Below are 21,464 nucleotides of genomic sequence, written 5' to 3'. Positions count from 1 at the left end.
ACTTGCATGCTCTTCGTCCATTCTTCTTTGGATTCATGTTGCATAGCTTCTTCATATGATTCCGGCTCTCCAGAATCAGAGATCAAGAGATGGTTGAAGGAAGGAACAAACCTTTCTGGAGGTCTACTTGCTCTTGTAGATCTTCGGGGAATAGGTTGAGGCTCCTCATTTGGTTGACGTTGTTGCACATTGCCACCGTTTGCAATCCTTGAATCTTCACCGTCCTCAAGCTCCATGTACTCATCACCTGTTTCTTTTGTTTGTTTTCTTTCCAAGTAATCTTTGTACATATTTTGTTCGTTAAAAAGTACATCCCTACTCCTTAAGATTTTATCATCTTCAGGATTCCATAGGCGATACCCAAAGTCTCCTTCTCCATAGCCAATGAAGAAACACTTTTTGGACTTTGCATCTAACCTTGATCTTAGGATTCTATCTATGTGCATGAAAGCCTCACACCCAAACACTTTGAGAAATGCATAATTCACCAGTTTACTTGTCCATGCCTCTTCTGGAACTCCCCAATCCAATGCCGTTGAGGGTGACCGATTGATTAAGTACACAGACGTACTTACAGCTTCCGCCCAAAGCTCAAGCGGTAGGCCTGCATGTAGCCGCATGCTTCGTGCTCGTTCCATGATTGTCCTGTTCATCCTTTCCGAAATTCCATTTTGTTGAGGTGTCCTTGGGGTTATCCTTTGCCTCCGAATGCCATTGCTAGCACAAAAGCTTGGCTACAATATTCGCCTCCATTGTCGGATCTGAGGCATTTAACCTTGGTACCTGTTTCATTCTCCACAAAGGCTTTCCACCTTTGAAATATGAAAAATACATTGGATTTATTCTTCATGACATAAACCCATGTTTTTCTAGTCGCATCGTCTATGAATGTTACATAGTACAATGAGCCACCAAGTGATGGTGTACTTGCAGGACCCCAAACATCAGAATGAACCAACTCAAGTTTTTTATTTTTTCTTTCATTTCCTGATTCTTGAAATTTTACCCTCTTTTGTTTACCATAAACACAATCTTCACATAACTCTAAGTCCACTTCTTTCAAACGTGGTAGAAGCTTCTTTGTTTGAAGGATTTGCATTCCTTTGGCACTCATATGCCCAAGTCGGTAGTGCCACACCGCACTGTCAACTTCTGTAGTTGCTGCACAAGCTGAAGGTTGCGTGCTAACAGTACACAAGTAAAGTGTACCGACTTTTTCACCCTTGGCAACCACCAAAGATACCTTTGAGATCTTCCACCGTTTGTTTCCGAATGCAATGTTGTGACCTTCATCGTCCAATTGTCCTGTAGAGATCAAATTTTTGCGAAGAGAAGGAACATGCCTAACATCTTTAAGCTTCCATTCATTTCCGTTAGCAATTTTGACAGAAACTGTACCTTTGCCGACAATCTCACAAGCTTCATCATCTCCCAAGTATACATACCCAAAATTACCTTTGGTGTAGTCTTGGAAATGTTGCTTGTGTGGTGTCGCATGGAATGAAGCCCCGGAATCTACTATCCAGGAATTAGACACATTGTCTAATGAGAGAATTAGAGCATCTTGCTCTACTTTACCTGCCACATTGGCCTCCGATGTTGGCTTGTTGTCTTGAGACTCTGTCTCCTTCTTATTCTTGGACCAAAAATCCTTCTTGATGTGGCCCTTCTTGCCGCAGTTCCAACATTCAAGATCTGACTTTGTGCGTGACTTGCTCCGCCTTGAGCGATCACGACCCTTTTGGTTTTTGAACCTCTCCTTAAGCCTTCCTCTTGTTTCCACTGATAGTGCAGCACTTGATGATTCTCCTGTGCTTCTCCTTCGCATATCCTCGCTTAGGAGAACACCCACAACATCATCAAACTTAAGAGTATTTGTGCCAGAGATAGAATTACTTACAGCCATCACAAGGCTGTCCCAACTATCCGGTAGAGATGATAGTATAAGGAGAGCTCGCACTTCGTCATCGAAATTGATTTTCACTGATCGAAGTTGACTTATGTTTGTGTTAAAGTCATTTAGGTGTTCTGCAACTGAACCATTCTCTGCCATCTTTAGATTGAACAAGCGCTTCATACGAAATACCTTATTGGATGCCGATGGTTTCTCGTAGAAGTCGTCAAGTGACTTCATCAAGTCCTCCGTGGTCTTCATCTCCGAAACATTGAAGGCCACCGTTGACGCCAAGCTTAACCGGATTGTTCCCAGTGCCTTTCGATCAAGGACAATCCATGCTTCATCTGCCATTGTTGCGGGCTTCTTTGCAAGACCGCCTAGTGGCAAATAGAGGTCCTTCTGGTAGAGATAGTCTTCAATCTGCATCTTCCAATGTTGGTAGTTTTTGCCGTTGAACTTCTCAATCTTGAGCTTCCCTTCCTCCGCCATAACTCCCACTCAATTCAAGGAATCCTTTCCTTGAGATAATTTAGCTACGAGCAAACCTTGCTCTGATACAAGTTGTTAGGAAATAAGATGTAGCTAAATAGATAATTGAGTAGATTACTTAATGGAGAGAGACAGATTTATATACACGAGATTATAGAGTAGAGAGAGAGAGAGTACACACGATATACGTGGTTCACCCAATGTGGGCTACGTCCACGGGAAAGCAGCCACTCAATGGCTTTAGTACTTCAAAACAAGAAGTAGTTTACAAAGGGATTATACCCTTAATGGAGCTCTCGCCTTGCTTCACTCTCACCACCTCACACTCACCTTGTTGCATCAACTTCACACTATGAAATGTGTGTAGAAATGGCCTCCTTTTATAGGCCAAAAGGGCTGCCCTCTCTTATGAGAGATAGCCATGTGTAGCCGCCCTTGTGCGAATAAGTCCAAATCGGACCCTCCAATCCGCCCATGTGTGGCCGCCCTTGAGAAGACAAGTCCACTTTTGAAATTCGGCCACCGGCCATTGAATTCGGCCACCGTCCACCGGCCATTGACTTCTGACCACCGGCCATCGGCCATTGACTACCGGCCACCGGCCAACCGACCGGTTGTTTTCCGACCACTTTTCGGCCGCCGTCCGGCCATAATATTCCGGCGAAAAAGAATATTCCGGCGAAAAAAAGTTGCCCCTGATTCTTGTCCGTGAAAATTTTGGTTTCCGGTGAGTGATTTTCCTTCACGGACGATGGCTTCTCCTCATAATGGGGGCCTTACAAATGTGTGCTTTTACCACAGAAAATTACAAGGGTAAATCAGGCTCCATACTTAACACAACCATGGTGTGATGGATTACTTCACTAATAGTACCAGGCCGTTGAGAGTTGATGCATTTGGCCATCTCTTCAGGTGATCCCGCACAGAATTTCTACCTTTCCTCGGCAAAGTCTGTCTTTTGAAAGACAGTAGCCTTGAGATGTAAATCCCAAAACATGTCTACATATTTGTGGATAGACTCATGGGAGAGAAGCTTCAAGCTACGCCATTCGGTAAGCACTTTGTCCTTTGCATCGCTTGCAAGGAATTGCTTCATGATGGAAACTCGTAGAGCTTTCCATGTCTTTAGGGCTTCACCATTGCCACGAAGGCTAGCCCACCATTGACAAGCTGATTTTTGGAAGTGCATAGCTACATGGCGTAGCTTGGAGGACTCTGTGAAGCCCTCGTCTCCAAAGGCCGCATCAAATTGCTGGATGAAGGCCAACACTTTGTTGGTAGTGCCATCATAGGTGAGAAAAGAGATACTCTTTCCTCCCTCCTTGAACTTCTTTAGCTTTTGTGACCTTCTCCATGCAGGAAATGATTTGCGATGTCCTCCCCTCTTGTATTCTCTAGGAGAATAGCCATAACTTTCATCGGAAGAGGAGGAAGGTGAAGAGGAATGAGAAGAGGGTGACCTCTTCCTAGCCCTTTTCTTCCTTTGTTTCCTCTCTTGCCTTTCAGAGTGATGAGGAGAAGGACTATGTGTTGAGCTTTTCCTCTTGGGAGGAGTGGGCGATCGTCTAGATCGCCGTCTTCGAGGAGCCACATCTTCAGAGGAACTTAAACTTTCATTGCTTTATTGCTCTTTGGATTCCTCCTTTTGAATGGGAGAGAGTCTTCTTTTGGGGGTCTCTTCAAGAGGCCTCCTAAGCTCTCTCTCCTCTTGGAGAGGAAGGGATATTCCATAAGCACACAATTGTTGAGTAACTTCGGTTTGCAAAGCAAGGTTGCCCATAGCTTGCTGCAACCTAGTGACGAGATAATTCACAAACATGTCCTTGTAGGGATTGAATATTTGACTTTTTGACACCTCAAGCCCCTCATGCATAGTCCCAGTTCCCACCACAAGCTTGCCCCTTAAGAACTTTAAGCTTGGGCTGGGTTCTCACCTCAAGTGCAACCCTAGCATCTCAAGCATGTCAAGCACCTCAAGCATCTTAATCATCGAGCACCTCAAGCATCTCAAGCACCTCAATCATCAAGCATGACAAGCAGGGCTAGCACTTCGAGCTGGGTCGGGTTCCCGCCTCAAGCTCAGCCATAGCTTACCTAAGGTCATTTACCTAAGGTCAAAGGACTTTTACACACATTATTGGAGGTCTTCAATGAAGCTAACCCTAAGGTATTATGCTCCATTGGTTAGCCTTGCTCTTTGATATACCATCTCTCATGCGGGCCCCTTTACCATTGCCCCCTTGTTGAGATAGATCTATAAGCACATGTCTATATCTTAACATTTGTTCCCGTTTATTCTCCCACATTAAGTGATCAGTTTAATATGAGAAAATCATTTGAGTTGGTTAGATATTAGATATTAGATTTTATGATAGAGTGAATCTACTATGGTTTTGGATTTTTTTCCAAAACCTTGAAAGGACACTTTTATGTCCTGTTAGGTTACCAAATTAGTATTAACAACATCCTCAAAGAACATGGGTTATACCTCCTCTATAATCTTTGCCATATATGCATAATGACAAAGCCACATAATTTTCATAAGTCAATCATTGCACAAGATTTCTTACTCTTTTAAACCTAATGGTTCAAGATCACTTCTAGGTACCTTGTTTCTTGCTTGCATCCTTTTTGCACCCAAAGTTTTCATAAAGGTTATGCCAAACTCATTTGAATTCTATTCAAAACCATTGATATCACCATCATCATGACCAACACTCAAATTTGGCAGTTTGGGGACATCATCAACCTTTTCCTTCCCTTCTCTTGATACATTTGAAGAGTTAGCAAGACTTACACTTTGAGGCAACATGCCACTCCATGGATTCTCACCTTGACCTGCACTAGGTGACCCTTGTGGCCTAGTCAAATACTACGACTGTGGACCTATATTTTTTGCAGCCAAATTCTCTCTTGCCGCATTAGGAAATACATGAACCCCAAAAGGGCCCTTTAGGGTCAAAGATGCTTTTGGAATATACTTTACACCAATGAGAATGGGTGTGTGGCCACCACAATCGCATCAAATTTTGGTTTTTTTTTTTTGAAGCACCAAAACTTGAGAATTTTAACTTCAATTTTTTTGGACAATAGTTCATTTGAATCGAATTGACAAGTTCTTTCCATAGATATGTTACATGATATAGTTTTGAGGTACGTAGATATGGTCTATCCATGCCTCCCCTTTTATTTCCTATTGTAGACTAAAATATGATTAGTTGCTCTTACAAGGCCCTCTTGGGGTTCATATTTTTTCTATTGCATTAGCCCCTAAATCATCTTTCACATCAACATACCAGCTTTCCATTTCATAAGAAACAACATCTTTGTTCACCCTCACTTTACTAGTGATAGTATTGTACTATTTGTACCCTTTTTGCTCAAGGAAGTAACCAATGAACACATTATTTTTTTCTTTTGTGTCAAGATTTACATTTTAGCTCATCCAAAATATGCACATAAGCAATGTTATCAAACACTTCAAAATCTGATACATCTGATTTTTCATCACAGCTCTTCAAGTACCATATCATTATGTAGCAGTAGGGATCTTGTTCATAATGTTAACACTTGTAGCAACAATCTCAACCCAATAAAAATGAGGCATGTTCTTCTCATTCATAAATGCTCTAGCAACTCTTGCAATTTGCATATTCTTCCACTCAGCAACACCATTTTGTTGTGAAGTATACCTGCATAAAAAGTACCTCTAAATTCCATTCTTTTTCAAGAAATTCATTGAATTTGTTAGAGAAATATTATCCCTCTCCATCCAACCTCAGGCACTTGACATGTTTCCCAGTTTATTTTTCAACCATAACTTTGAAATTTTGAAAGTACATAAACACGTCATTTTTTTGCTTCAAGAAATAGACCCATAATTTCCTCGTATGGTCATCAATGTAACTCACATACTATCTATATACTCTTATGCATGCGGTCTTTGTCCAACCCCATACATCTGTATGCAGTAAATCCAATGCATTCGGCTTACATGCTTATCATGAGGAAGGAATGATTTTTCCTACTTTCCAAATTGAAAAGGTTCACAAACTTTTTGCATTTTGACGTCGTAGACCTTTGAGACGGATTGGGATGCCAATGAAATTTTGCACGAGTAGAAATTAGTGTGCTCTCCCCACCTCCTACAAATTTTCATGAACATCCACTCCCGTCTTGTCACAATCACCAATTTTTTTGACTTTGGGCTCGCCAAGGGCCCAATGGTAAAAAAACTACCAATTGTGTCATCGTAGACCGTCGAGATGGATTGGCATGCCCATGAAACCTTGCAGGGGTGAGGATTAGTGTGCTTTTCCTACCCTTACAAAGTTTTGTGGCCATCCGCTCTCGTCTCATTGGTCCACAGTGGCACAATTACCAGTTTTTTTGGCTTTGGGCTCGTCAATGGTCCAATTGTGGAAAAACTGGTAATCGTACGGCCGTAGACCGTCAACACAGATTGCGATGCCCATAAAACTTTGCAAGGGTCAGTATAAGTGTGCTTTTCCCATCCCTAAAAATTTTCATGGCCATCTCTTCCCGTCTAGTTGGTCCAAGGTGACACAATTGCCAATTTTTTGGCTTTGGGCTCACCAAGGGCCCAATAATAAAAAAAACTTACGATTGTGTCGCCGTAGACCGTTGAGAAGAATTATGATGCACATGAAACTTTGTAGGGACAAAGACTACTATGATTTTTTCACCCTACAAAGTTTCATGGCCATCCACTCTCGTCTTGTCAGTCCAAGGTGGCACAATCACCAATTTTTTGGCTTTGGGCTTGCCAAGGGCTCAATGGTCAAAAAACTAGCGCTCACAACGGGGAAAGTACTTACCTCTTATAGAGTATGTGTATAATAATACTATCCATACTTCTATGGGAAAAGTACCTTTTGAAATCATAGAGGGAATACCTAAAAGTCCCTTGCTACTTAAAGTACATGGGAAGATCTTTGTTGCCGATGAGTATAGCCGTGACCTGCAAACATCTTTTCAAAAGATTAAGGAGGCTATATCCATCTCCCAACTAAGGAAAAAAGCTATTGCTAACAAGCATAGAAGGGCCTTAACGTTCAAAGAAAATGATTGGGTCTTACTTAAGTTTCCTAAGGCTCGATTGAGGCAAACGACTAGCAAAAATCCTACGGGCCATCAAAAGTATTATGCTAAACTAGCAAAAAGATACTATGGTCCTTTTCAAATTTTGAAGCCAATCAATGAGGTGGCTTATTAACTCAAGTTACCTAACTATTGGCTCATACACAATGCTTTTCATGTGAGCATACTCAAGCCCTACAAAGGAGAGCCTCAAAATGAACCAATTATTGAAGACCATCCCGAAATCGATGAAGGTGCTGCAGGAAGCGTGTGCAAGTACAAGTGCAAGAGCAGAGAGAGAGAAAGACCTGCTTTGGATGGAGCGCACATCAACATTATCCTGTTGCAACTCCTTATTCTATTGTATATCAAAGAATAAGTGTATACATGGTTAAGTTAGTAGATGGGTTAGTAGTAAGTGGGATGTCCGGCCAGTTGGCCTGAATCGCAACAAACTCCCACTTGAAGGCCAACGCAGCCCAAGTGACTTGCTATGTACAACCATGAAGCAATCTAGTGGCTTCAACCTGTACCCATCAACTCACTGCAATGTGTAAACCTCTCCAAAGCTAAGACTTTCGTCAAAGCATATGCTGGGTTGTTGTCAATGTGTACCTTGACCAAATCAATGAGCTTTTTGGCCAAGAAATCTCTCATGAGATGATACCTGACTTCAATGTGTTTCGATTTGGAGTGAAACACGGGATTCCTTGCAAATACAAGAGCACTCTGACTATCACAATATATCACTGGAGTCTCATCAATGTCAATATTTCTGACCAAGCAAGATAACCATACAGCCTTTTTACTTGCATCCGACAATGCAACGTACTCTGCTTCCGTAGTGGAAGACGACGTACAATCTTGAAGACATACCTCCAAGATACTGCTGCTCCAGCAAATATGAAGACATAGCCAGATGTTGATCTCCTATTGTCGACACAAGCTGCATAGTCTGCATCCGCATAACCAACGATGGATGCATCACTATTTCAGAAGCGTAAACACTTGCCGATCGTACCTTTGAGGTACCTAAGAATGTGCTTCACTGCTTCCCAATGCTTGCTGCCAGGATTTGCCATATATCGGCTTACTACTCCCACTGCAAAAGCAATGTCTAGTCTTGTGGCCACCATAGCATACATGAGGTTGCCAACTGCTGAAGAATATGGTACCTTAGCCATTTCAGCTCGCTCAACATCGGATTTGGGTGCATCTTCCTTGCTGAGTTTCAAGAATGCCTGCATTGGGGTACTCAATGCTTTCCCCCCTGCATATTGAAATGCTACTTTCTCAATATATGTTTCTTGAGATAACTCAAGAATACGATGTTTGCGATCTCTTCTGATTCGCATGCCAAGAAAGTGTGTAGCATCCCCCAAATCTTTCATTGCAAAATTATTGCTAAGTGTTTTCTTCAAGTTGGCAATTTCCGCAATGGATTTCCCGGCTATAAGAATGTCATCAACATACAAAACTAGAATGATCATCGAGCCATCATCTAGCTTTCTTGTGTACAAGCAGTGATCCTCTTCGCTCCTTTTATATCCTTGAGACCTCATACATGCATCAAATTTATGATACCACTGCCTCGAACCCTGCTTTAAGCCATGAAGTTCTTTTTTGAGCTTACATACTAGCTCCTCACGAGATGCATTCTCCTGAACAAACCCTTTAGGCTGTTGCATGTAAACATCCTCATCAAGATCCCCGTGAAGAAATGTTGTCTTCACATCCATTTGGACAAGTTCCATGTCCTCAATCGCTACAAGACCAAGTACAGTTCTAAGCGTTGTCATCTTGACCACAGGCGAGAAGATTTCATCAAAATCGACTCCCTTTTGCTGTTTGAACCCTTTGGCTACAAGTCTAGCCTTGTACTCTGGATTTGGATCACCTGAGGTAAATTTCTTATTGTAAACCCATTTGCAAGGTAAAGCTTTCGCATCATTTGGCAGTTCTACCAAGTCCCAAGTGTCATTAGCCAGAATCGAGTTATACTTAGATTCCATAGCCTGCTCCGACTTCACCACATCATCCACCATCATGGCTTCTTGGTAGCAGCTTGGCTCACCGCAATCGGTCAAAATGATGTAATCAAGACATGGCTCGAAATGCGCAGGTGGACGAGAGACTCTAGTAGACCGTCTCACTCCTTGACCATTGTTATCCGCTCCCTCTGGAGCATTGCTAGTGAAAGGTACATCACAAGCCCGTTGAGTTGATTTCATTGTCTTTGAGGCAACATCCTCAAAAGTGACTCTCCGAATTTCTATTGCCTTGATAGGCTGTTTATGCATCTTCGACTCACTGAAGATCACATCTGAACTACGGATGACTCGACGAGATTCCGGGTGCCAGAGACGATATCCCATCTCTCCATCTGTACCATATCCAATGAATATACATTTGTGTGACTTTGGCTCTAACTTTTGGCGAAGTTGTTTAGGCATGTGAGCATAAGCTTCACAACCAAAAACACATAGATAGTCATAGTGGGGCTTACGTTTAGACCATAATTCTTTTGGAATCTCATAATTCAATGGCATACTAGGCGAACGATTTATAATGTGCACTACGATCAAGCCGGCTTCTGCTCAGAAGCCTTGTGTGAGATTTGCCCTAGAAAGCATGACTGTGACTCTTTCCTGAATCGTACGATTCATGCGCTCAACAACTCCATTATGAGCTGGTGTGTATGGTGCAGTAAACTACCTTTTAATCCCCCTTTTAGCACAGAAATTGTCAAACTCCTTGGAGACATACTCTCCACCGTTGTTAGTCCGCAACCTCTTGAGTTTCTTGCCAGATTGATTCTCAGTGAGTGCTAAAAATTTCTGGAACACAGGAAGAACTTGATCCTTATGTTTCAAAGGATATGCACATACCTTTTGAGTAGAGTCATCTATGAATGTCACAAAATAGCTGCCCCCCCTAGAGATTTGGTTGACATAGGACCACAAACATCACCATGCACTAAATCTAGAGGTTCAGCTCGCTTTTGACCCAATAGTAAGTGCACGGACCTAATCTGTTTGCCATAGATACAGTGCTCACAAACAGGAAAGTCAACATAAGACAAAACAGGTAAGTAGCCAAAACGAGTCAGAGTTCTCATTCCTTTTTGGTTAATATGACCTAGCCGGTAATGCCACAACTCAGTAGACGACAGCTCGCCTATAGATATGTAATCATTACCAACGTCTGACATATGCATGGAACACAAGGTACCATTCTTCTAACCTCTGAGTACAACAAGATTATCTTTGCGTATTATCCACGAACCATTGCCAAATGTGGTGTTGTAGCCCAAGTCATCAAGCTGACCAATAGAAATCAAGCTTTTAGTAAACTTGGGCACATGTCTGACATTACATAAAGTAAAGTGCGTGCCATTCCTTAGATGCAATTTGACGTTTCCAACACCCTCAATGTCTAGTTCATAAGCATCACCAAGTCTCACTTTGCCACAAGAGTGAGAATAAGTAGAGAACCATTCTCTATGTGGTGTCACATGGAAACTCGCACCAGAATCTACCATCCAATTTTGTGCATACTGCGCATCTTCTGTAACAAGAGCCTTGACAGGTAGATCTGTTGTGAAGACCAATAAGTCAGAGGTAAGTGGCATAATAACTGCTGGAAGAGTCTCTACAATAGGAGCATTTGAGGACTTTAGCACATTGATCTCCTCTAACTTTGCTTTGCCCTTGTTTGAATCATCAGACTTAGAAGGTCCACCGGATTGTTTATCCTTCTTGCTTTGCTACCATTTCCTGCAATCCTTCTTCACATGCCATTTTTTATGGCAGTGATAGCACTCGACATTACGCATAGAACTCCGAGACTTACTGCGTGAGCCCCCACGTTCCTTGCTTTTGGCACAACTTTGACTGCGACCCCTCTGTCTATCACTAGTAACATACGCATCACCATCCTTCTTGCCTTCGAGAGATTTCGTGCGAATCTCCTCGGTAAACAGACTCCCAAGGACGTCATTGCATACTACACTGTACCAGGTGCTAAGTTGCTAATCGCAGTACAGAACGTATCCCAAGAAGAGGGTAAAGTGCATAGCAAGAAGATACATTTGATTTCCTCATCGAAGACCAAACCCTGAGTGGTCAACTGAGTGAAAATGATATTGAACTCATTAATGTGAGTAGAAATAGTGCCCTCTTCCTTCATACGAAGGTCAAACAGCTTCTTCATAAAACCTTATTAGTGGCACTTTTGTTCTCAGAATGGAACACAACTTATCCCATACATCTCTAGCAGTTCTTTCTCCAACTATAGTAAAGTACACAGATTCGGCCAAATGCAAACGGAGGGTAAGGGAAAAACATTGTTTAGAGAAAAACATTGTTCACTTCAAGGATAAGGGTATATTCAAAAGTTTGGTTTTGATCCAAGCAAGCATAACAAGTTGAAGTCATGGTGAGGAATGTAACAACCCGACACAAGAGTGGATGTGCTGATTTGTGTCATTAATTTCAGCCATGTAGCATTTCTGCTTGTCATCTTTGACGATACGTACATTATCCTCCAATTTGTTTGTCATCTTCGTTAACATACATGTCACACCTCCTTGTCCTCTTTGTTGCCTTGAATTTTTGGTCCACATCAAAGAATGTACATTGTATTTGTCCAATCTAACAATCTGTTGGGCATTATGCTCCTATGGTTCAGTAAGGAGTATGATATTAAAATCATTATCCACCCATCTCTGCTAATTTTTTCATTCCATGAATATCCAATACAATTCCAAAAGCATATTTACAACCGTGAGCTAGTCTCACGTCTCATGTCCTTGTTGGATGGCTTTGCTTCCTCCTTAGGTGTCTTTCCTTCATGGGATAGCTTCTTGTCTTCATATGCCTTGGGATGAGCATTTTGTTGCATAAGGGTGCTGATACCCTTGAGTAGAAACCATTGTCACGGATAATCTTTTGCTTGGTTTCATTAAGCATAGTGCATACAATAGGCCTTTCTCCCAATCAAATGGCTTCTTGTTTACTGACTCTATCTGCACCACAATCTGCGATTCCAAGCATGCCAAAATGAGTACTGAAATACTCTCCCAATGGCCATTGCAAGAGATGGGTTGAGCAATCCCATGGATAACAATGCTCTTGGAATGTCTTTCTTATTCTCTCAATTCTTGAGCATCCAGATTCCCTACATTCTTTGCTTCGGATGTAACTTGCATGATAGATGAATAAAAAACCACGCCACTTGCATGAGAGAGAGAGAGAGAGAGAGAGAGAGAGAGAGAGAGAGAGAGAGAGAGAGATTTGAAGAGGTTTGTGAGATGCATGAGTACTGCAACCATAGCTGCCCACTTTCTACTGAGGTATACTATCATGTACTACTTCATGCATCTTACCTTTGGAGTTGCTTGTTGAATATCACAATTCATTACCATCACATGTCCACATTTAAAGGTCAAGCCATTGCAAGTTGTCTGTAATTTTGCACACGTTAAAGGGTGTGTATAGCCATCAAGCAAACCCAAGAGTGGAAACTATGGAAATCGTGAACGTGTGTTGCACTTGGGTTTGCTTTATGACCTCTAATGTGGACCTATAATGGTGGTGACCCGTAATACTATTCAAGTCAAAACAAGGATATTCTTGTTTAGCCCCTGATTATCTCATATGTAAGGCTTGTGTCACACATGACTTGCAATCATGTGTAACTTGGCTGATGTAGTGCCCATTGCAAAACTAAACCTTTGTACCCTCAAGCCTCGTCATGGCCACATCAAGAAGGTATTTTTGTCAAGTTCAGACAAATGTGGAGCTTGGCCAATCAGTAAGAGCCAGGTCGCACTCAGGGGGAGTGGGGGAAATGGATTCACTACGTTGGTAATTCCTGGAGCGCAGGCAAGAGTGTGGAAGGTGGAGGCAAGTGCTACTAAAACTTTGAAAAAGTGGGGGAATAAGGTATTTTTATGGACAACAACAATGCAACTTGACTCTCTCCATCCAAAGCCAACTAGGTGTGGAATCACTTTTTAGTAGGATTTTTGCCTACACTACAATCAGTGTATGGGCGCAACAAACTTTTTGCTAGTACGTCGTTAACCTTGCCAAAGCTGGGGCGATTCACCTCTAAGAAGAGAAATAAGTAAGAAGAGCTAGATCATGGGCACAAATCAAATGAGAAGGAAGGGTCACCCATAAATCAAGCAACGGTGGCCATGATTCAACATGCCATGGTTCTTTGCGACAAGGAATGGGGCAGACAACCATGTGTGACAACTAAAAGAAATGGGAGGTGTTGCCATTTGGCTAGCTCTACCTTAACGTTATGACCACTTGAATGATTATGAAAGGGGCTATGACCATTTACACCATTATGATGGCGGCATAACCTCGCCGCAATATGACACAAGCGAAGTGAAGGGATCAACGACGGAGGTTTAAACCGTCGCGATTGCCCTTCGATCCCTCGACGTTTGCCTAAGTGCGCTCATCTCTAACCATCTGAGCTAGCGTGTGTCATTGAGTAGAATGTGAGGCGATATCTAAAAATTTTTGAATTCCTCCCATCTGCAGATTGAGTGCCAGCCACCATTGATCCCTTTACTCCTCCCCCGTGTCAATTATAGACGAGGGGGGCATAAGGCTCAATCCTAGACTCATCCATTTATTGGTTCCTCCACCCTAAACATCCCAAGCTGCAAATCGTAAAGAGAAATGCAGATCTTGAAAATTTTAAGTAGGAAAATGCAGATAACTGAAATTTTTGAGTAGCACGGCAAGATTAAGGAAGATTGGCATCATGCATGGGGCATGGGAAAGGCCTCCAAATAACAAAATGCTAATCACAGAGTGGCTTTTCAAATGGAAAAATTCAAAAAATGGATGCTGTCTTTCGCCGACCTTTTCTGCAAATTCCCGGTTTCCCTAAACCAAGGCACCTGCTACTTCCCTGTCTCCCTCTCATCACGCATGTACCACCTACGTCGCGACTCGCAAGCCCAGAATGCTCTCTCCCGAGTCCCGGCCCCCGGGTGCCCTGGCCCCTCACTCTCTCTTTCACAACCTCACGGAGCTTCTAGCCCTATGCATAGAGTGTGGCAGCAGCAGCAGGCCTGAGGGAGCTTGAGTCTCGATCTTTTTTTTCTCTCTCTCCTCCCCAAGCACAGGTTCGCAGTGTAGCACATTCTCTCACAATACGCATAATAATACCCCCCCTCTCTCTCTCTCTCTCTCTCCGACGGCGAGTTCGGTGAACATCGCAAGTTGCTGGTCCTGTGTGTGCAGCTGAGTTTGGGAGAGCGGTCACATACCTGTAGGTACTCCTTGGGTTCTCGCCACTCGCTCTCTTCTGAGAGTTCTTTTGCTCAAACGATGCTTTTTTGCTTTTCACCACCCCCCATCATCATCATCATCTCCTCCGTTCGATTATCACCCGGCCCTCTCCTCTCTCTCTCTCCCTCTCCCCCTAGAGAAGCGTGCACACACACAGGGAGGTCCGAGGCAGTGTCACAGACATTCCTCTCTCTTCTCTGAGCCCCTCACCCTCATGCACATGCCACATGATCGTCCCAGTTGCCGATGCCATGGTTGCCCCCATCAGCACACTGTGTACAGGACTGGCACTCCGTTTAGATCGACTCTAGGCTAGGTAGAGCCTCTCTCTCTCACGCGCGCGCACACATTCTCACGCATACTGCCTCTTTGTCTTACACATACTTTTCTTCCTCCCTCTCCTCTCTCTCTCTCTCTCACTCTCTCTCTCTCTTCTCGCTATGGGCGTATGAATACTTCCCTTCATTTGCACTCATAGTAGGACCTCTGTTTCTGTCATCGTCGATATCTCACCCCCCCCCACCCACACACTCACTCGAACGCACACACCTACCTACCTCTCTCTCTCTCTCTCTCTCTCTCTCTCCAAAACCCAATGTACGCACATCCACACACAGTTTCCCTACTCCTTGCACTGTAGAGTATCTTGTCTCTTTCATACGCATATGTTCTCAGAGCTGGTTGGTGGGTGCCGTGTCGGTCATTTGAGCTCAGATCCTCTCCGGGCCTCTTCGTCATGAGTCTACACACGCATGGACAAGCAGAGTGCTCGACCTGGGCTTGGGCTTTGGAAATGAAGTCATAGCAGGAAAATGTACCACTGTATCTAAGCAGTGCGTGCGCACATGTGCTCGTCTCCGCACCCATACGACAATGGGGAATTGTGGGAGCTTCTGGGTCACTCGCGTGAAAGCAGAGAGCCCACAACATTCAGTCCAAAGCAAGCCAGGTTCTTTTTCACCATATTTTTTGTAACTTCTTTTGGTTGCCTGTTTGAATGCCCTGTGTTTCCTCTTTGGCCAGTCTCGTCGCAATAAACCATGGAAATGGTGAGTAGGTAGTAGCAAAGGCAAATGAATGCATGCACATTCCCGAGAACAAGTTTTTGTACAATGCTTACACTTGGGTGCCAACTGGTTCTGACTTGAAGCCTTGCCTATGCTATGCCCTCAAGAGCTTCAAAATTTATGCCTGCTCCTCCGCCCGATCTGTGAGTTGTTTTTACGTGTCATTTAGGTGTGCGCCATATATCCCCCCATATACCCCCCCCCCCCCCCCCCCCCCCCCCCCCCCCCCCCCCCCCCCACTGTTTGAAACACATGCCTTCCGGCGTGGATTATGTAATCTTGCTTTGGAGAGACATACATTTGAGGTTTGTGTCGTCTAACAGAGGACATATGACATGTAGGCTTCTGACATAAAACATGCTTTTGAATGTTTGGCAGATTTGGTGTTTAGTGAAGACTATTGAAAGCAAAGGTTCAGTATAATCTGCCTGTTGTAGCTAGCAGACTTTATGTGCAAGGATTTAGGTAAAACTGCCAAACATTGTGAGCGGTACTAATCTCAGATTGTTGAGATCCATTTCCTCTAAGTTAGTGTTGTTTTTTGATGCCAACATGCCAAGGTTCCACATAACGGTTGATACAGTTCCCCTTCCAAATATTAGCCATTTGTCATGGTCAGGCACGGGCTGTGTATCGTTAGACAACTAGAGCTGTGCATAGGCATCCCCCTGATCATGATAGTATGCAAGCTCAAATGAAGGACCAAGCGAGACTCCTGCTCAGGCATTTCCCTAGACATGGATAAAGCACTCTAGTGAAGGGAAAATTGGGTGGCAATTTAAACATGACATAGGTGTCGCTCCTTTGCAATGGAACTTGAGCTTGCGACCTCTCTGGTTTGACAGATCAAAGCCATTACTGTTGACTTCTTGCAGTCATTTTTGAAGTCGGGTACCCCTTGCCATGAAAGTTATCTTGTCCTGTCCCAAGATTCAACCCAGCAGTGTGAAAAATCTTGTGCCAGTATCTAAATGCAGCTACACTTTTCTTGTTTCTGCTCAAGTATGGTACCTCTTATTCTTTACTAATGTCAAGAATGCTGGGGTAATCCTATCATAACTGTGAGTGCATTCAACATCGAAATACTACTTGCCATAGGAAAATTGGCATGGAGCTAAGAGGGTTGATACTATTGGGAAATCTACACTTGCTTAGATGATAAGAGGCAAGTTTTCATTTGCAAAATGGCAATTAGGCCTGCGGATACGCAATGTCTGACATGTGAGTTGCAAACAGCATTGAGATTGGTGGATAGCTTGGAGTTTATGTTATTGAGGACCAAAGTGTAGAGAGTCAATGCTGAAAGTTGATGTGTACAGACTGCTCTTTGTGACTCTTTACTTGATACTTAATGGCCATTTTGAGTTTCCTTTTGTTTGAAAATGCAGATGAGAAACAAGCAAGTGATGATAAAGAGATTGCTTTGAAGGCTTCCCATGTAAAGCAGGTAGACGGAAATCGGTCACGGAAATCTGTGGGCAGTGGTCCACTTCGGAAGTTTAACTTTGCTGAGCTCAGAGCTGCAACTCGGAATTTTCGCCCTGATTGTCTTCTTGGTGAAGGTGGATTTGGCTGCGTTTTCAAGGGCTGGGTCGACGAGCAAGGGTTTATGGCTGCACGTCCTGGAGTTGGGATTGTCATAGCTGTGAAAAAGCTCAACCTTGAAGGCCTTCAGGGGCATAAAGAATGGCTGGTAGGTTTCACAATCTGGTTTCTGTAGATCCCTGTTGAATGTGTGTTTCTTGATGGGTGGCCTTCTCTAATGTGAGCTGCAGCAGAATGGAGAAACCAAATGTGCCAATCCTGATATGGTGTTGGTTCTTTTATTTCAGGCAGAGGTACACTTTCTTGGACAGTTGCATCATCCTAATCTGGTCAGGTTGCTTGGTTTCTGTGCTGAAGACGATCACAGGCTACTTGTATATGAATTCATGCCCCGTGGCAGTCTTGAAAACCATCTTTTCAGAAGTGAGTTCTCATAACTGAAGGAATTGGCGATGAGTACGATGTTCTTTCACTTGATGTGCCTCAAATCTCACATCTGATATGTGGTTTGTACACAATGCAGGAGGCAGTCATGGTCAGGCCCTATCATGGGCAATCAGAATCAAAGTTGCTGTTGGGGCAGCACGAGGACTAGCTTTTTTGCACGAGGCAGAGAGGCCGGTGATTTTCCGAGATTTCAAAACATCCAACATATTGCTCAATTCGGTCTGTATAGGTCTCAACTTCAGTAACTTGTTAGCCTTCTTTTTCACCTTTTTCTCTGACGACCCAAGTCATTAACTCTGCAGCAATTCAATGCCAAGTTGTCAGACTTTGGGCTTGCAAAGGATGGACCGACAGGTGACAATACACACGTTTCCACTCGGGTGATGGGTACGTATGGGTATGCTGCCCCGGAGTATGTAGCAACAGGTATGTATATGGACAAAAGAATCCGATTTCTTTTAGGTACAGACTAGATGGGAGAGGCCAATTTTGTGAGTGGGCTCTATGTTCAGGACATCTTACTGCCAAGAGCGATGTGTACAGTTTTGGAGTGGTTTTGCTGGAGATATTGACTGGAAGGAGGGCTGTGGACAAGAACAAGCCTTATGGGGAGCAGAACTTGGTAGAATGGGCGAGGCCTTTCTTGAGTGACAAGAGGAAAGTGTTCCGCATCGTTGATCCTCGCCTGGAGGGACAGTACTCAATGAAGGGAGCATATCGAGCTGCGACTTTGGCCCTAAGCTGCCTCAACCAGGAGGCTAAACTGCGGCCCACAATGAAGGAAGTCGTGCAACTTCTTGAGCCCTTGCTGAATTTCAGAGAGGTAGTAAAGCATTCTCATCATCAAGGCGCTGCTCAGCAGCAGGCTTTCGGGCCACAACAGCCCATTGAATTTGCTCCACGGAGGTTCCCATCAATGCAAGCTTTGCCATCGGCGCGGCATCAACAAGCATATCCAAGCCATTTGTATCACAAGTACTCTCTGAGGTCGAATCATCATTGTCATCACCATCACCATTATCATCATGAGAGAGAGACAGCCCAACATTGTCAACATGGCTTTCTTCAGCTAAACTGCAACAGCAATATTGGGCCGCCCCTCCCTGCTCTTCAGCATACAGAAAGGAGCTAGTGAGAGGATACGGGTACACCTACCAAGATAATGATATACGTGGGGAATGGCTTTTGTACAAAAGAGCAGCTCCCAACAATTGCTAATTATACAGAAATGAACATAATCCCAGCGTGTTGTTCATGGTCGTCGAATTTGCGAGTTACTAATGTCAAATACACCGAGCTTTCATTGTCAATATGTTTGCTTTCGCCCCTTGAGCTTGTGTCCCAAGATATGGTACAAAGATGTGTTGGGGCAAGCCCAAGAGATGCACTCACACACATGTATACACAGATCTATAAATATATACATAAGATATACATACACGTTTATATACATAATGTACGCACACATATTATATATATATATATATGCTCTATACTAGTATAGTATGTGTCAATTCTATCTATATCTGAACTCTATACTAAATATAAAAGGGAGAGAGAGAGAGAGAGAGAGAGAGAGGTGTTGCTGCTGCTGCCACCACCGCCGCCTAAAGACTAGTGTGTGTGTGTGTGTATATATATATATATATATGTAGATAGAGAGAGTGAGGAATGGAGTTTGAACTCATAAAATGATATTGGATAGCTATAAATGGATGACCTAAACTCTCCTTTGGCACTAACCAAAGCAACAAGCAATATATGCTCATTGTCCTAGATATGCTTCCCGAGAATGAAACGGTTAATGGCATTTAGAGATGAGGTTTCTAATGTGGCATTATCTCTTACACGATAATTTTTCTCTTATACTAGCCTGCCAAGGTCGGGAGTTCGGGGGCAGTGCATCCCAACTGTCCATCAAAGGGGTAATGACAGGCCGGCTCTTGGAAACTGATGACCTTAGCATGCATAATGTAGATTGTTTAATGTAATGCAGCCAATCATTGGCTCCTTTGTGTCATAAGTTGAACACTATGACCGAGCGCCTGCCTAACTGAGTGCGATTGATTTGCCACATGTCTCCTTGTCTTGCGAATACACATTCTAAAAGAGGCAATTAATTCACATACCATGCACACATAGCCGTTTAGCATTAGTTAACTTAAATCTTGGATTTACAAAGATTAACTTGTTTTGGTTAATCTTTAGTGACTCTCGAGTCATATGCAATCCACTTTTTGCTTCACTAGTTGCATGACAGACATTTAGCACTTGCAACATTACTTGAAGATTCCATGCTGTTTCTGTGATTGTAGACGGTGAGGGCTTCCATTCTTGCTCTTGTTATCCTTAAACCTTCTTTGTCCTTTTCTACATAGGTTGGCTTTGGTGAGTTTCTTGCCTCAAGAATGTTAGTCATTTAACGTAAGTGTTTTAGATAGGTTTAGAGCTTGGTGCAAGACTTCGTTGATTGACTGCACTATGCAAGAAAAATGTAAGAAAACAAAAGAAAAATTCAAAGTCTACTGAAGGAGTTGTTTGTTGTGTATTTGAGCTTATTCTCAATTGATTTCTTTTGTTGTAGGAGTAGGGTAAATAGACAAGCTTGATGAGAGAAAGCTTGATGAGTTCTCTCATCAGTTTGGATTTGCATGTCGTTGAAAAGATCTTTTGTCAAAAGTAGTGAAAGTTTGAAGGAGGATAGTGTGCATCTTTGAAAGTTGGGTGATTAGAGCATGAGATGCATGAACAAGAGTGTGAATGCACAGCCATAGTCACAAATTTCAAAAGTTAATCATCAACTTCTGTGAGAGAAAATCACAATTTTCTCATGTAGATTATAATTGGAGACAAATTTGTGCTTAATATTTGACGAGTGTGTTTAACTTACTTGCTTAAGCACATGAATGAAGTTTTGTTGCAAGTTGATCTACAAAAGGTGAGAAGGAGCCAATTAGGGGTGTCAAGAGGACTAACCACTTGTTGACTCCAACCTATAGTGCTAATACAAGCTACAGGCTGGTAGCTCTAACTAAAAGAGCGTTAACGACCGTAGATATGGGAAAAAGACTAAAAAGTGTATTCTGGGGTAACTCTTAGGGAAAATCAGGTTTTTCTCCGCTAGAAGTCTACAAGGTTGAGATCATGCAACCACCTTGACCCAAGAAGGCCATCCATCAAGTCCAAAGTGAATTTGGGCATCAAAAGTGAGGATAGAGCCCATAGTTGGCTTTTAGACAAAAAAAATGTTTAAATTGTGCTTGTGATCATATCAATTGTTCATTTGGAGTGGAAATTGGTAAATGTACTCTTGAAGAGAGGTAGAACACTTAGGGATTGACCAAAGTTTGGAAAAAAGGTCAAAAGCAAGAATGAGAGGAAAAATTGCGATTTTTTCTTGAATTTCTACTAGAAATGAATTTTTCGGCTACTTTTTATACCAAGGGCTTATCTTAGGGTAAGAACCACATCCATAGAGTTAGGTTGTTTGAGTTATTGCTTGTTTGAGTTGGTTGTGTTCCTATGTCCTCCTACCTTTGATGTGTTCTTTATTGTTGGTTGAGTGTTAGCTTCTCTTCATATTGAGTTGGGCAGTATTTG

General features: G+C 42.9%; 1 protein-coding gene across 2 annotated transcripts; it reads left to right on the top strand.

The window, feature by feature from the left end:
• Positions 1 to 14,597: 14,597 nt before the first annotated feature.
• On the top strand, positions 14,598 to 19,124 carry LOC147462189 (putative serine/threonine-protein kinase PBL10). 2 transcript variants are annotated; one of them, XM_086509593.1, is made up of 6 exons: positions 14,598 to 15,754; positions 17,261 to 17,565; positions 17,705 to 17,840; positions 17,941 to 18,083; positions 18,167 to 18,290; positions 18,408 to 18,581. In XM_086509593.1, exons 1-6 carry the CDS (start codon positions 15,679 to 15,681, stop codon positions 18,434 to 18,436), a joined length of 813 nt encoding a protein of 270 aa, XP_086365719.1. In that variant the 5' UTR covers positions 14,598 to 15,678; the 3' UTR covers positions 18,437 to 18,581. The 2 variants fall into 2 exon arrangements, with proteins under 2 accessions (XP_086365719.1, XP_086365718.1); XM_086509592.1 differs by having other exon boundaries at positions 14,599 to 15,754; positions 18,377 to 19,124.
• The last annotated feature ends 2,340 nt before the right edge of the window (positions 19,125 to 21,464 follow it).

The sequence above is a fragment of the Adiantum capillus-veneris genome, chromosome 3, assembly GCF_014529385.1.
Source record: "Adiantum capillus-veneris isolate H3 chromosome 3, ASM1452938v2, whole genome shotgun sequence".
NCBI classification, from domain to species: domain Eukaryota; kingdom Viridiplantae; phylum Streptophyta; class Polypodiopsida; order Polypodiales; family Pteridaceae; genus Adiantum; species Adiantum capillus-veneris.
Note: the sequence above shows the minus strand (reverse complement) of the source record. Positions and strands in the feature narration are given on the sequence as shown.